Genomic DNA, 13,291 nt, shown 5'->3' with positions numbered 1-13,291 from the left:
TGGTTTAACCCACAGCGCCACCCGCGTCCCGAAATGAACATAGCTAGGAGCATTTTCACACAGTTACTTCAGCTTATCAAACTCCCCCCCCCTGGTTTTAATTCCCATACTCTTCACTCTGAGCACTGAATTACACATTTATCTATTTATGTATCTATCTACTGTATATGGGGCAGCTTTACAACTGCTGGTACTAGTGCTATTATTTATATCTAGCCCGCCCTATCTCCCAAGCGAATTTGAGGCCACAGATAAAGCAACAAAAACCAGACAATTGAAGATAAAATCATCTGAAAGATATTAAGATATCCGAAAACCTTTTAAGGCAATCATGGGTCCCCATAGCTAATCATTTCAAGGCTCCTGGCAATAGCCTCTTCTAGCCATTGACAGGGAGGGCATTCCACAAGCAGGGAGCCACCACCGAGAAGGCCCCGTTGTGAGGCAGCACCAACCAGGAGGCACCCAGCAACATGGAGCCTCCAAGTGCAGAGACAGTCTACCAGCTGCTGGGAAGAACACCAAAGGAGGTCTATCACCTTCAGCCTCTGCTTGAGAGTTTCCCAGAAGTATCCAGCCAGCTACCTCTCTACTGCGTGAAGCAGGATGTTGTGCTAAGATGGACAATTTGGTCTGATGGAGCAGGGCTCTTGCTATATACTTAAGTCCCAGTTTACATCGTCAGCTGCCTTTTTTCTTTACAAATAAATTCACTAGTCCTCCGGGGGGGGGGGGGGGTTCATGCCATGCATTTCCACTGACTCTTTCAGTCAGCTTTAGCTGGGATTCCTATATTGCAGAGGGTTGGACTGGATGACCCCTGGTTGTCCCTTACAACTCTACAATTCTATGATTCTATGAAACCTAAAATATCAATAGGAATGAGTGAATGGGTTTCTCATTTTTCCAATCTTAAATCCAGCTCTACACATTTCGATGTCAGTTTGTGGTTACTTCCCCCCCCCCCCCAAAGTCCTCAAAAAAATTAACCAGCATTTCAGTGCTAATCTCCAAACCTGTAATGATTTTTGTTCATAATATTGTCTTTAGCATACACAGCTTTAGCAAAGCAATATAACACATTTTTGCATGCTGTTTTCACTAATGCAAAGCACACAGCATATGCAAAATGAAGACGTAAAAAATAAAGAAAAAATAAAAATCCAGCAAACATTTTAATCAAAGTCTGATTTTAAAGTTTTGACTCCTGTTGGGGTTTTGTTTTTTTTGTATCGCATCCTCACAAATCGTTTAAGTGGTTAAGCAGTACATAGCTAGCTTAATTAAATAAGCAAACAAATTTTGCACACATTACTAGGCTTGAGAACTGAATTGGCAAAAGGCAAAGGATTTCAAAGGACGGCTCGGGTTCAGTTTGCAGATTGCAGATTTGGTAGGTTTGCCTTTGTGTTCAACCTGAACTGAATTCCCTTTCGCCACCTCTAAGCATCAGAGCCAGAATTCACAGCAAGCACCAGCACACCTGAATTTTCCTTTTTTACAGCAGGTTTGTGGCATCAGCTCAATGTTGCTCGAGCCAGGAAAACTATTTTACAATAATTTTTCAGATGCTGTCTTTATAAATCTAAGGCGAGGGCTGGCAGCTCTAAGAAACCCCAGACCTTCTGTCAAAACTTCTTTCATTGGCCCATTTGTCTTTCAGACCAGGTGCTCAGAAGCCTTTGGCTTTTGGCCTCCAAACATATTCATCCCACGTCTCCTGGAATTTTAGCTCTGGGTCTCCAATCAAAACAGCTGCTTTAGAGGGCAGGAGAAAGGCTGGCCTCTTTCTCCTGCCACACAAAGAACTCACAGCAACCCGAAAGCCAAGCGTCAAGCTGTGCTGAAATGAATCTGGCAGAAAAAATACATATCGTATTTTTCACTCTATAAGATGCACCAGACCACAAGATGCACCTAGTTTTTGGAGGAGGAAAACAAGAAAAGAAAAACAACAACATTCTGAATCTCAGAAGCCAGAACAGCAAGAGGGATCGCTGTGCATTGAAAGCAGCAATCCCTCTTGCTGTTCTGGCTTCTGGGAGAGCTGCGCAGCCTGCATTCGCTCCATAAGACGCACACACATTTCCCCTTACTTTTTAGGAGGGAAAAAGTGAGTCTTATAGAGCAAAGAGTACAGTATATCACAAGATTTCGCACAGAGCCGTGAGAGCTTTGTCATCCGTTCATCACGGTGATACCAGAACAAGGAAAGGGCAATGTTCTGCCACTCTGCCTTCAGTGGGCACATCAACAGGCAAAAATTCAATGGTGTAGCTCGGTCGCAGAACACCTGCTTTGCATACAGAAGTCCCCAATGATACCTACAGGTAGGACTGGGAATGTCCCATGCCTCAAACCCTGGTGGGCTGCTGCCGGTCCGTGTGGACAATACTGGGTTAGCAGGACCAATGGGCCTGACTTTGTAGAAGGCAGCTTCCTAAGCTCCTATGCAGTGAGGCAGTGTGGGGTAATGGTTAGAGCGTTGGGCTAGGACCTGGGAGACCAGGGTTCAAATCCACACTTGGCCATGACACCGACTGGGTGACCTTGGCCCAATCACTGACTTTCAGCCTAACCTACCTCACAGGAATGTTGTGGCGATTAAATGAAGAGAAGAACCATTTACGCCCCCCTGAGCTCGTTGCAGAAAAAAGGCAAGAAATAAACCCAGTAGTAAATAAATAAACCACAGCTGAAGCGTCGCCCTTCATTGCAGGGCTCAGATGGGTAAAGCTTCGCCTGTTGAACACCAGACTGCTTCGCTGCTATTCCCAGCACAGAACCAGGGGAAAAAAAGTGGTAGAGAAAAGAACGCCAAGGGAGAGTCTGAAGAAACAAATTCTCCTCCTCGCCCACGCCCGATAAATCTGGAGGAGAGTCGTTTTCCCCAACAGTATGCAGGCAGCCTAGTTTTCTGGCATGAATCATTTTGAGAGCTCTCCTTTTTTAAAAACAAAAAAAAAAAATCACCGCCTCTGCCTGTGGGAGTTTTTGAGAGAAGAGTGGGTGTCTATCCCAGCAGCGATGATTTCACTTTGGTAGCAAGCAATGCTCACAGTGCTCACAATGGCAGTATGCAAACGGTGGGCGGGGCGAGAGGAAAAGTGGGTGGGGCTGCATCGCAGGGGGTCAGACTAGATGACCCTTGGGTCCCTTCCAACTCTACGAGGCTATAGTTCTATGCAAATTTGGCCTTTGTACAGCAGTTTCCAGACAAGCTCCTCTCTGCCCTCCATCCAGGCGAGCGAGGGGCGTTATCAGAGTTCAGGGACACCTTCTGGTTTTCCGAATCCAGAGAGCGGCAGGATTCGATTCCAAGCCCCACTCCACTAACCAACACACTGCGGCAAACGGTGTGAATATCAGGCCCAAAGGGAAGGGAAAGAGCACCGCTCTCCGAGTGTTTGCAAGAGAAGAAAACAAACATACAATGTGCTGGAATTAATAAACATCTCACCTTCTTACATAATTTAGCTTGGCACAGCTTTCCGGAGAGGAAGAACAGAACAGCCTCTCCCCCAACTCAGAGCACTCCATGACACGAGGAATAAAAACATGAATGAGCATCCCTCTGAGCATATACAGAGCGGTTTCTGTTTCCTAAGGAGCGACCACAACCCAACCTTGCCTAGTCTGGTGACTGGGGGAGGCCCCCGAGATCACATAACACCGGTCTTGAAAGACCTACATTGGCTCCCAGTACATTTCCGAGCACAATTCAAAGTGTTGGTGCTGACCTTGAAAGCCCTAAACGGCCTCGGCCCAGTAGACCTGAAGGAGTGACTCCACCTCCATCGTTCAGCCCGGACACTGAGGTCCAGCTCCGAGGGCCTTCTGCAGGTTCCCTCACTGCGAGAAGGGAAGCTACAGGGAACCAGGCAGAGGGCCTTCTTGGTGGTGGCACCCGCCCTGTGGAACGCCCTCCCATCAGATGTAAAAGAGATAAACAACCACCTGACATTTAGAAGACATCTGAAGGCAGCCCTGTTCAGGGAAGTTTTTAATGTGTGATATTTTAATGTATTTTTAATCTTTGTTGGGAGCCGCCCAGAGTGGCTGGGAAGACCCATAATAATAAATAATAATTATTATAATTATAATTATTATTATCCGGGAAAATGAAAAACAACCTCAAACTGATGTGACCTATAAATGTGTCAGCTGTAGGCGTTTTTTTCTGGGAGGGGGGCGCTGAGAAGACTGATAATTAAGAGGATCAGGGCAGGCATGAGGGGAGAATTTAACCCACTCCTCCCCAGATTTAACCCCCTGCTTTGAATTTGGTATCACTGAGAGGAACAGTTGCTCCCACACCCAGTTTCAACATATGGGTTTATCATCAGCAAAGAAGGAAAGGGTTAAACCTCCACCTCCCTCCCCGCCTGCCACAATCCCCAAAATTATTAGGTCCCCACTCAATCTGATTTTCTTTTTTTAACCCCCCCCCCACGTCATGGCTACTTTGGCCCTAAGACTGCGGGGCTTTGTAGGGTTCAAGGCTATGAAGCGCTTGACACACAAATGTTGTGATGATTGGACTGTGGTCCTTTAATTGCCTGCATCAGCCTTCCCCTAACCGGTGTTGTCTTGTGGTTGTCAGGCTAGGTCCTGGGTTCGAATCCTCACTCATCTGTGAAGCTCACTGGGGAACCTTGGGCTCTCAGCTCACAGGGTCGTTGCTGTGGGGATTCAGTGAGGAGGAGGAGGAGAACCATTTAAACCACCTTAAACCCCACGGAGAAAAAAGCTGGACTGTAACTGCAATATAATATATAAATGAAGAAACCACTCATTCTGGGGTTCTCTGGGTGCTGGGGGAGCCTGCCTTGCATAAAGAGGGGGAACGATTCAGCAATGGAAGAATGTGTGCAGAGATGTCAAAGTGAGGAAGCCCAGTGATTCACGAGGTGCGTTTTCCCCAAGCTATGTATCCTAGCATTTTACCCTGCCTGGGTTTACATTCCTACAGAGAAGCATCACGTTCTCTCGGGAGACTGTTTCTTCAATGTGAGTTCTTGCCCTGCCAGGCCCTAAAAATATTTCACCCTCCTCTCCCTGCTGCCCTGGCCCCAATTGCTTTTGAGTAGCTTTCTGCTTCTCAGATCTCTTGCTGAAAGCAATTGGCTGTGACTTCATCTGTTGCCACAACAAGAGCTGCGCTCTGCAGGAACCTCACCTCAAGGCTCTCTGACCAGCATTTCCAGGGGTCAGCTGTAACCAAACAGCTAGCAGTGTCAACCTTCTGATCGGCAAGTCCTAGGCTCTGTGGTTTAATCCCCAGTGCCACCCGCGTCCCATTAGTGTGTGACAGAGGGACAGAGCCCAGAAGCTGTTTAAAAATACCCCCCCCCAAAAAAAAACTACCAGTGAAAGCAGTATGAAAGTGGCAGGTAGGTGATGGAAAGACCTTGAAAGGGAGGCAAGAAAGATCTCCCAGGATGAGAGAATGGGAGAGGAAAGGAAAGCTGCAAAGTCAGAGCTGGGAGGGTCTGTCATTTTCTTTTTAAAAGGCACCTTTGGGTAGAGAAAAGAAAAGATTCTGCATTTTTGCACCGTTCTTTTTATTTTAGACACCCGGCTGTCGATCTCCTCCTCCTTATATGTTGCTGCTGTTATGAGAACATGTGTTTTATTTGTATTTCCTACCAGAATTGAATTTATATACCGTATTTTTCGACCATAACACGCACGTAGTTTTTAGAGGAGGAAAATCCGTAGGCATGCCACCCGTAGGCATTCCCTCCATAACACGCACAGACATTTCCCCTTACTTTCTAGGAGGAAAAAAGTGAGTGTTATGGTGCAAAAAATACGGTAACTGGTTTGGGTTTTACTCTATGTTGTTATCTGTGGTCTATGTTGCAAACTGGCCTGCGTTGTAACCAATTTCACAACATTGTAACGAAGCAGCAAAAGGAAGCAAACTCTACCCGCCCCCCCCAGACGACCAAAGGGAAGGGAAGTAAGGGAAGTGATGCATGTGGGAATTATTGGGGAAATATCAATGGTTACTCAAGTGCTTCCAGCTAAGAAATTAGAAGCCGACTTGGGAAGCTGTTGTTTCAAGAATGAGTGAGTGAGGCTAAATTCACACATCACTTGAAATCTCAACCACTGTATGCCTGTTAATCTGCGCTAAATGGATGCAGTTGGATTCCACTGAAAAGAATTGATTTTAAATCAAAACTATCCTGAGGGCACCAGCAGGATGGAGGAGGCTTGCCATAGCAGGAGATGGCTTTTTTAAACATTGGTAGGACTGAATCTTTCGAAGACCACTGGGCTAAGAAAAAGATCCCTCAATTTCAGAAAAGGATAATCTTCTCAGTTCCTATCAGCTGTAAGAGTTTAATGGAAACCCCATGTTCAAGGGCAGTATACCACTGCATAATAGACACCCAGAAAAAAAACACAAGGAAGGGCTTATCACTTTCATGCGCTGCCTGTGAGTATCCAGAAAAAATCTGGTTTGCCTCTGCACACTGAACTAGATGGTCTCTTGGTCGGATCCTGCAGTCAGGGCTCTGTTTATGGCCCATTCATACTGGCAAGTTACAGTTTTTAGGTGGTGGGATGTGCACATAGGAACAGTCCCGGCAAATGACCCTGAGGAAATATGACTTGCAGAGAGAAGCTCCTTCGAGCTTTTTCTCATTTCGCAGAATTCTCGGTTTTAAGGAAGGCAAGGTGCCAAAATGTGTATTTGGCTCCTGAGGATAGCCATCAAAGGACCGTCTTTCTTTATAGCCAAGGTGACAGCAAAGCTCAAACGACAATTAGAAACATGCGTATTAAGGGGCAAATCCTACTGAACTCAAGTCGGGCTTAACTTCGGGGCCAACTGTGTGTAGGAAGGGGCGGGAGGTGTGACAACATCAACCCCTTTTTTCGTTTGCCTTCTGCATGAACCCATTTCGCAAATGGGAAGACCGAGGCCAAGTGATGCATTGGTTACCCTCCCGCAGGGGTGAGGTTCAAATTCACCATCTCCCAGGTATGCCGGGCATTCGAAGGGAGTATTGCAAAGAAGACATGTGGGCCACAGAAGAAACACAATTTCCTGCAAGACGGAAAAGGCAGGAGAGATTCAGTTTGTCCCTCTCCCCACCCCTGGTCTCCTTAATCCTGATGTGCCATTATTCTCAGTTTTCACACTATGACTTTATCCGCTCTCATGTCCCGCTTCAGTGATAGACTGATGCTATGGACTACAAATCCCATCATCGCTCTCGGATGGACATTGCAGTCCTTAACTGCAGACCTGGAGATCATCACCTGGGCTTCCCCTGCCCTTACGTGAACTAAATCTATGTCTGCGTTAACTGAAGTGATTTTCTATTCCTCCCTCAATAACCTGCAGTATAGAAGTTTAGATTGTAAGATCCTCTATTTCCATTCTCTGCAGAGCTCCATACACACTGGTGACAGTATTATGAGAATAACATGCAATCTGTGACAGCCTGTACGTTCAGCAGCGCAAATGTATTTTGCAGCTGAACAGAGCGAGTGAAAGGCCATTAACTGTGGGATATGGAAGTGATTAATGGGAAGCGGGGAGTGTGTGGTGTGTGGAAACAACCAGGTGATTACAGTCCAACAGGGTCTGTTTTAAAACGAAACCTGGAATAATATAGCAATCATCTATGATTGAAAAAACCAACAACAACTGGGGGGAAACGAAACAGAACTTGGGGGACAAGCAAATGACTATAGGCAGAAACCCAAGTCCTGCTGCACAAACTCCGTGAATGGAAGTCCACCCTCTTTGTTCAAGGTAAAGTAAAGGTAAAGGGACCCCTGACCATTAGGTCCTGTCGTGGCCGACTCTGGGGTTGCGGCGCTCATCTCGCTTTACTGGCTGAGGGAGCCGGTGTACAGCTTCCGAGTCATGTGGCCAGCATGACTAAGCCGCTTCTGGCGAACCAGAGCAGTGCACGGAAATGCTGTATATCTTCCCGCCAGAGCGGTACCTATTTATCTACTTGCACTTTGACGTGCTTTCGAACTGCTAGGTGGGCAGGAGCTGGGACCGAGCAACGGGAGCTCACCTCGGCAAGGGGATTTGAACTGCTGACCTTCTGATCGGCAAGTCCTAGGCTCTGTGGTTTAACCCACAGCGCCACCTGTGTAGCATTCTGAAAACTGATCACAACCCAGCCAAACATTAGCCCTCCGATTGACTTCCCAAAGAGAGAGAAAGAAGAATTAAACACTTGCTTAACTTTCTTGCTGAAATCATCAGGGCTCAGAAGTGCTTAGCTATGGACAGTCTGTGGCTTCTATTGGGGCTATTGATTCAACTTTGGATGAGATGTATGCTGGATTTTTACCCACTGTAAAGCTTGTTGTCCCCTTCATGGATCACTGGACTGCAAGAAGATCAAACCTAGCCTTCTTAAGGAAATCGGCCCTGAGTGCTCATTGGAGGGGCAAATCCTGAAGCTGAGGCTCCAATCCTTTGTCCACCTCATGAGAAGAGAAGACTCCCTGGAAAAGACCCTGATGTTGGGAAAGATGGAGGGCACAAGGAGAAGGGGACGACAGAGGACGAGATGGTTGGACAGTGTTCTCGAAGCTACCAGCATGAGTTTGACCAAACTGCGGGAGACAGTGGAAGACAGGAGTGCCTGGCGTACTCTGGTCCATGGGGTCACGAAGAGTCGGACATGACTAAACGACTAAACAACAACAACAACAAAGGCTTGTTGTGGGGATGAAAGGGCAGCAATTCAGATCAATATTGTGGTGTGTGTGGAGGCAGAAGTTTGAATACACCCCCCAGGATCACTGAGAAACAGCCTCCCATCAGCTTCTTTGTCAAGAGGTCCCATCACAAATCTCCTGAATTCATGTGTGGGTCTGATCCTTGGCTAAAGAACTTTGCCCCCACCAAATGAATCAACGAACGGGGGAAATGGAAAGCTTTTCCTGTGCTGTGGAAAAAACCTGAAATTCTCCCCCCCATAAACCAAACTAAGAAGAATTAATGAAGTCCCTTGACAGAAGCTGTCTTTAAGCTCACCGAGACTGATCCATTCGTCTCAATACCAGAACTAGATCACGCAGGAACAAATGAAAATGCTCTGAGCATGTGCAGAAAGCACCTGCCTCATCGCTTATTTGTCAAGAAATTAAGCACTGATAAAGTTGGAAGATCAATACTGCCAAATGCTATTGATTAATTTAAGACCGTTTCTATGCTCAGTATATATATATATATATTAAAAAACCTCTCAGGGGTGTAGAATAAAACCAAAGCATAAATATGACAAAATAAAAACACAAGCACGTTTGATATCCGTCTATACACACAGACATGCATTTGTGCATATATGAGAGACAGAGACCGGTGGCCACCGTAATAAATACATGGCTTTAGTGGTTAGCAGCATCCTTCCAACATTCAGAGTAAACTTGTCCAGATCAATGTTGGAGGCTTTAAAAAAATCAAGTTTGATATATGTGCGAGTTTGTGCATATTTTGTGCATGCGTGTATAAACACAAAGTCAAGTTTTTAAAGCCCTTTGGACAGACCTAGAAAACAGTCCATTCAAAACGTCACCCCCTGGAAGAAGTCCCAGTAGGTTTACTGCGACTAGGTGCTTTGTGCCAGGCGCTGTACAATGTTTTGACTCAACACAGGATCCATCCTCGTGGACTTTTCTCCTGACACCCCAGTTTCCCCACTAAGCTACTCCAAATAGGGCAAATTGAAAAGACGCAGCTCATTAGTAGCTTTGATTCATTCCCTGCTGTGGGATGGGAACGTCCCCTGTCTGAAACCTTCTAGAGAGCTGCTGCCAGCCAGTGTGGATGATACAGGCTTAGATGGACCAAATGTCTGACCCAGGGCAAGGCAAATTCCTATGTCCCTAATAGGGGAAAGGGGTGTAGCTCAGTAGCAGAGGAACTACGTGCAGAAAGTCCCATCTTCCATCTCCAGCTAGGGCTGGGATCATACCCCATCTGAAACCACCCAAAGAGCTGCTGCCAGTCAGGGTAGACAATACTGAATTTAGAATGAATTTAGTGCTCTTCTAGGCTGCATCAACAGAAGTATAGTGTCCTGATCAAGGGAAGTCATAGGTAAAGGTAAAGGGACCCCTGACCATTAGGTCCAGTTGTGGCTGACTCTGGGGTTGTGGTGCTCATCTCGCTTTATTGGCCGAGGGAGCCGGCGTCCAGCTTCTGGGTCATGTGGCCAGCATGACTAAGCCGCTTCTGGTTAACCAGAGCAGTGCACGGAAACGCCATTTACCTTCCCGCCGGAGTGGTACCTATTTATCTACTTGCACTTTGACGTGCTTTCGAACTGCTAGGTTGGCAGGAGCAGGGACTGAGCAACGGGAGCTCACCCCGTTGTGGGGATTTCAACCGCCGACCTTCTGATTGGCAAGTCCTAGGCTCTGTGGTTTAACCCACAGCGCCACCCGCGTCCCTGCATCAACAGAAGTACAGTGTCCTGATCAAGGGAAGTCACAGTACCACTCTATTCTGCCTTCTTCAGACCACACCTGGAATACTGTGTCCTTTTCTGGGCGCCACAATTTAAGAAGGATGTTGACAAGCAGCAACGTGTGCAGAGGAGGACAACCAAGGTGATCAAGGGTCTGGAAACCAAGCACGGATGTTTTCTCCTGCTCTGGAGGGTAGGACTCAAACCAATGGTTTTGAGCTACAAGAAAGGACTTTCTGACTAAACGTGAGGAAGAACTTTCTGACAGTAGAAACTGTTTGACGGTGGAAGAGACTCTCAGGAGAGGTGATGGACTCTCCTTCCTTGGAGGTGTCTAAGCAGAGGTTGGGTGGCCAGCTTTCACGGATGCTTTAGCTGAGATTCCTGCATTGCAGGGGGTTGGGCTAGATGACCCTTGGGAATCCTTCCAATTCTACAATTCTTCGATTTTATGAAATGGACCAATGGTCTGGCTCAGTAGAAAGCAGCTCCTTATCTTCCTAAGGTATGGAGGTGGTTAGAAATCAGAGACTTTCCCTTCTCCTGTTTAAGAATTTCCTACCTTGCCCTCCCCCTTACAGTCTTCGCAGAGAAAAAGGGCTATTGCAACCCTTTGCTCACTCACCTCGGAAATCACGCAGCCGAGGACGTTCACCCAAAACCACAGACGCGGTCTTGCTTTATACTCCATAGCGTGACGGTGCGGGGCAAGGATGATCCAACAATGCAAAATTGCTTCTTTTCTGCCGGATTTTCTCTTGGACAATTTAAAATAATAATAACAACTACATTATTCTGCCCCGTGCGTTGCTTTGCTCCTTTTTAAATAAACTCCTCTTCATGCAAGAGAAAGTGATCTCTGCATTCTTCAGAAGTTGAATTTTAAATAAAAATCCACCAGCGTCCTCCTTTGATTTTTTCCCTTTTCGTTTCTGCAGACTCTGGCAGGGACGAGGCTCCCTTTCGCAGAAGAGACGCAGACCCGGAGCGAGAGGCACCAGCGAGCAACAAGGCTCAAGTCAATGTGCGGCTCCCTCCGAGGCGCCGCGTGGAAGGGCTTCCCTTGGCTCCGCCCCGAGGGCGGGGCTTGCTAAAGGAGGGGCGGGGCTGCCGGGAAAAGCCAATGGGAAGAGGCTCGGCTTGGCTGGGTCCAGGTAGGGATCTGAGTTTGGATAGCTTAGCAGGCAGGAGAAGGAGGGATGGAGGAGGAAGGTAAGGAACGAAAGACGGACGCGGAAGAAAGGAAGGAAAGAAAAAAAGAAAAGAGGGAAAGAGTTTTCTCCTGCAGTTCTCAGGGTGGTTTCCCGTCGATCGCTTTCCCCAGGAGCTCTGGGAATTGTAGCACTTGGCACCCTTTAACGAACTATAACTCTCAGGATTGTCATTGGGAGAAAAGCAATGACAAACCTAGACAGCATCTTAAAAAGCAGAGACATCACCTTGCCAACAAAGGTCTGTATAGTTAAAGCTATTATTCCACTGCCTCCCGCAGTTTGGTCAAACTCATGCTGGTAGCTTCAAGAACACTATCCAACCATCTCGTCCTCTGTCGTCCCCTTCTCCTTGTGCCTTTCATCTTTCCCAGCATCAGGATCTTTTCCAGGGAGTCTTTTCTTCTCGTGAGGTGGCCAAAGTATTGGAGCCTCAGCTTCAGGTTCTGTCCTTCCAGTGAGCACTCAGGGCTGATTTCCTTCAGAATGGATAGGAATACTCAAGATGAAATGGTGAAATCAGCTATGATTAAATGGGAACAAGATCATAGAATCATAGAATCATAGAGTTGGAAGAGACCACAAGGGCCATTGAGTCCAACCCCCTGCCAAGCAGGAAACACCATCAGAGCACTCCTGACATATGGTTGTCAAGCCTCTGCTTAAAGACCTCCAAAGTAGGAGACTCCACCACACTCCCTGGCAGCAAATTCCACTGTCAAACAGCTCTTACTGTCAGGAAGTTCTTCCTAATGTTTAGGTGGAATCTTCTTTCTTGTAGTTTGGATCCATTGCTCCATGTCCACTTCTCTGGAGCAGCAGAAAACAACCTTTCTCCCTCCTCTATGTGACATCCTTTTATATATTTGAACATGGCTATCATATCACCCCTTAACCTCCTCTTCTCCAGGCTAAACATGCCCAGCTCCCTTAGCCGTTCCTCATAAGGCATCGTTTCCAGGCCTTTGACCATTTTGGTTGCCCTCCTCTGGACACGTTCCAGATGTTGGACATAACATAATGATGGCTGACTGGGAACAGTTATGGACCACAGGTATGAAATTCACGGCATGTAATGCCCTAAGAGAAAACTTAATGAAAATGATTTATAGGTGGTACATGACACCAGTCAAGCTTGCAAAAATCTACCATTTGCCTGATAATAAATGTTGGAAATGTAATGAGACTGAAGGTACATTCTTTCAGCTTTGGTGGACATGCCCAAGGATTAAGACATTCTGGGAGATGATTTATAACGAAATGAAAAAGGTATTCAAATATACCTTCCTGAAGAAACCAGAGGCCTTTCTCCTGGGCATGGTCAGCCAATTGGTGCCAAAGAAGGATAGAACTTTTTTTATGTATGCAACAACAGCAGCAAGAATACTCATCGCGAAGTATTGGAAGACACAAGATTTACCCACCCAGGAAGAATGGCAGATGAAGTTGATGGACTATATGGAACTGGCAGAAATGACTGGTAGAATCCGAGACCAGGGAGAAGAGTCGGTGGAAGAAGACTGGAAAAAGTTTAAAGACTATTTACAGAAATACTGCAAAATTAATGAATGTTAGAAGAATGTTGGAATGAAGTTATATGGCTTTAGTAGAAATGTTATA

At 46.5% G+C, this 13,291-nt stretch overlaps 3 protein-coding genes and 1 long non-coding RNA gene across 4 annotated transcripts in view; 1 reads left to right on the top strand and 3 right to left on the bottom strand.

The window, feature by feature from the left end:
* Positions 1-11,468, bottom strand: part of VIPR1 (vasoactive intestinal peptide receptor 1) — a 115,617-nt gene extending 104,149 nt beyond the window's left edge. The window contains exon 1 of the mRNA XM_081163788.1: positions 11,086-11,468. Within this exon, the coding sequence (XP_081019914.1) occupies positions 11,086-11,151 (66 nt within the window). The 5' untranslated portion in view covers positions 11,152-11,468. The remainder of the gene's footprint in view (positions 1-11,085) is intronic.
* The window catches only part of ADCYAP1R1 (ADCYAP receptor type I), a 391,549-nt gene that overhangs the window by 4,824 nt on the left and 373,434 nt on the right, over positions 1-13,291 (bottom strand). The gene's annotated exons all lie outside the window — the stretch shown is intronic.
* LOC308569735 overlaps positions 1-13,291 on the top strand; it is a 394,467-nt gene that overhangs the window by 259,920 nt on the left and 121,256 nt on the right. The gene's annotated exons all lie outside the window — the stretch shown is intronic.
* The window catches only part of ZBTB47 (zinc finger and BTB domain containing 47), a 416,665-nt gene that overhangs the window by 291,242 nt on the left and 112,132 nt on the right, over positions 1-13,291 (bottom strand). The gene's annotated exons all lie outside the window — the stretch shown is intronic.

Source organism: Podarcis bocagei (assembly GCF_964188305.1).
Source record: "Podarcis bocagei genome assembly, chromosome: 12".
In the NCBI taxonomy this organism is placed as follows: Eukaryota; Metazoa; Chordata; class Lepidosauria; order Squamata; family Lacertidae; genus Podarcis; species Podarcis bocagei.
This window is presented reverse-complemented; position numbering and strand designations above follow the sequence as displayed.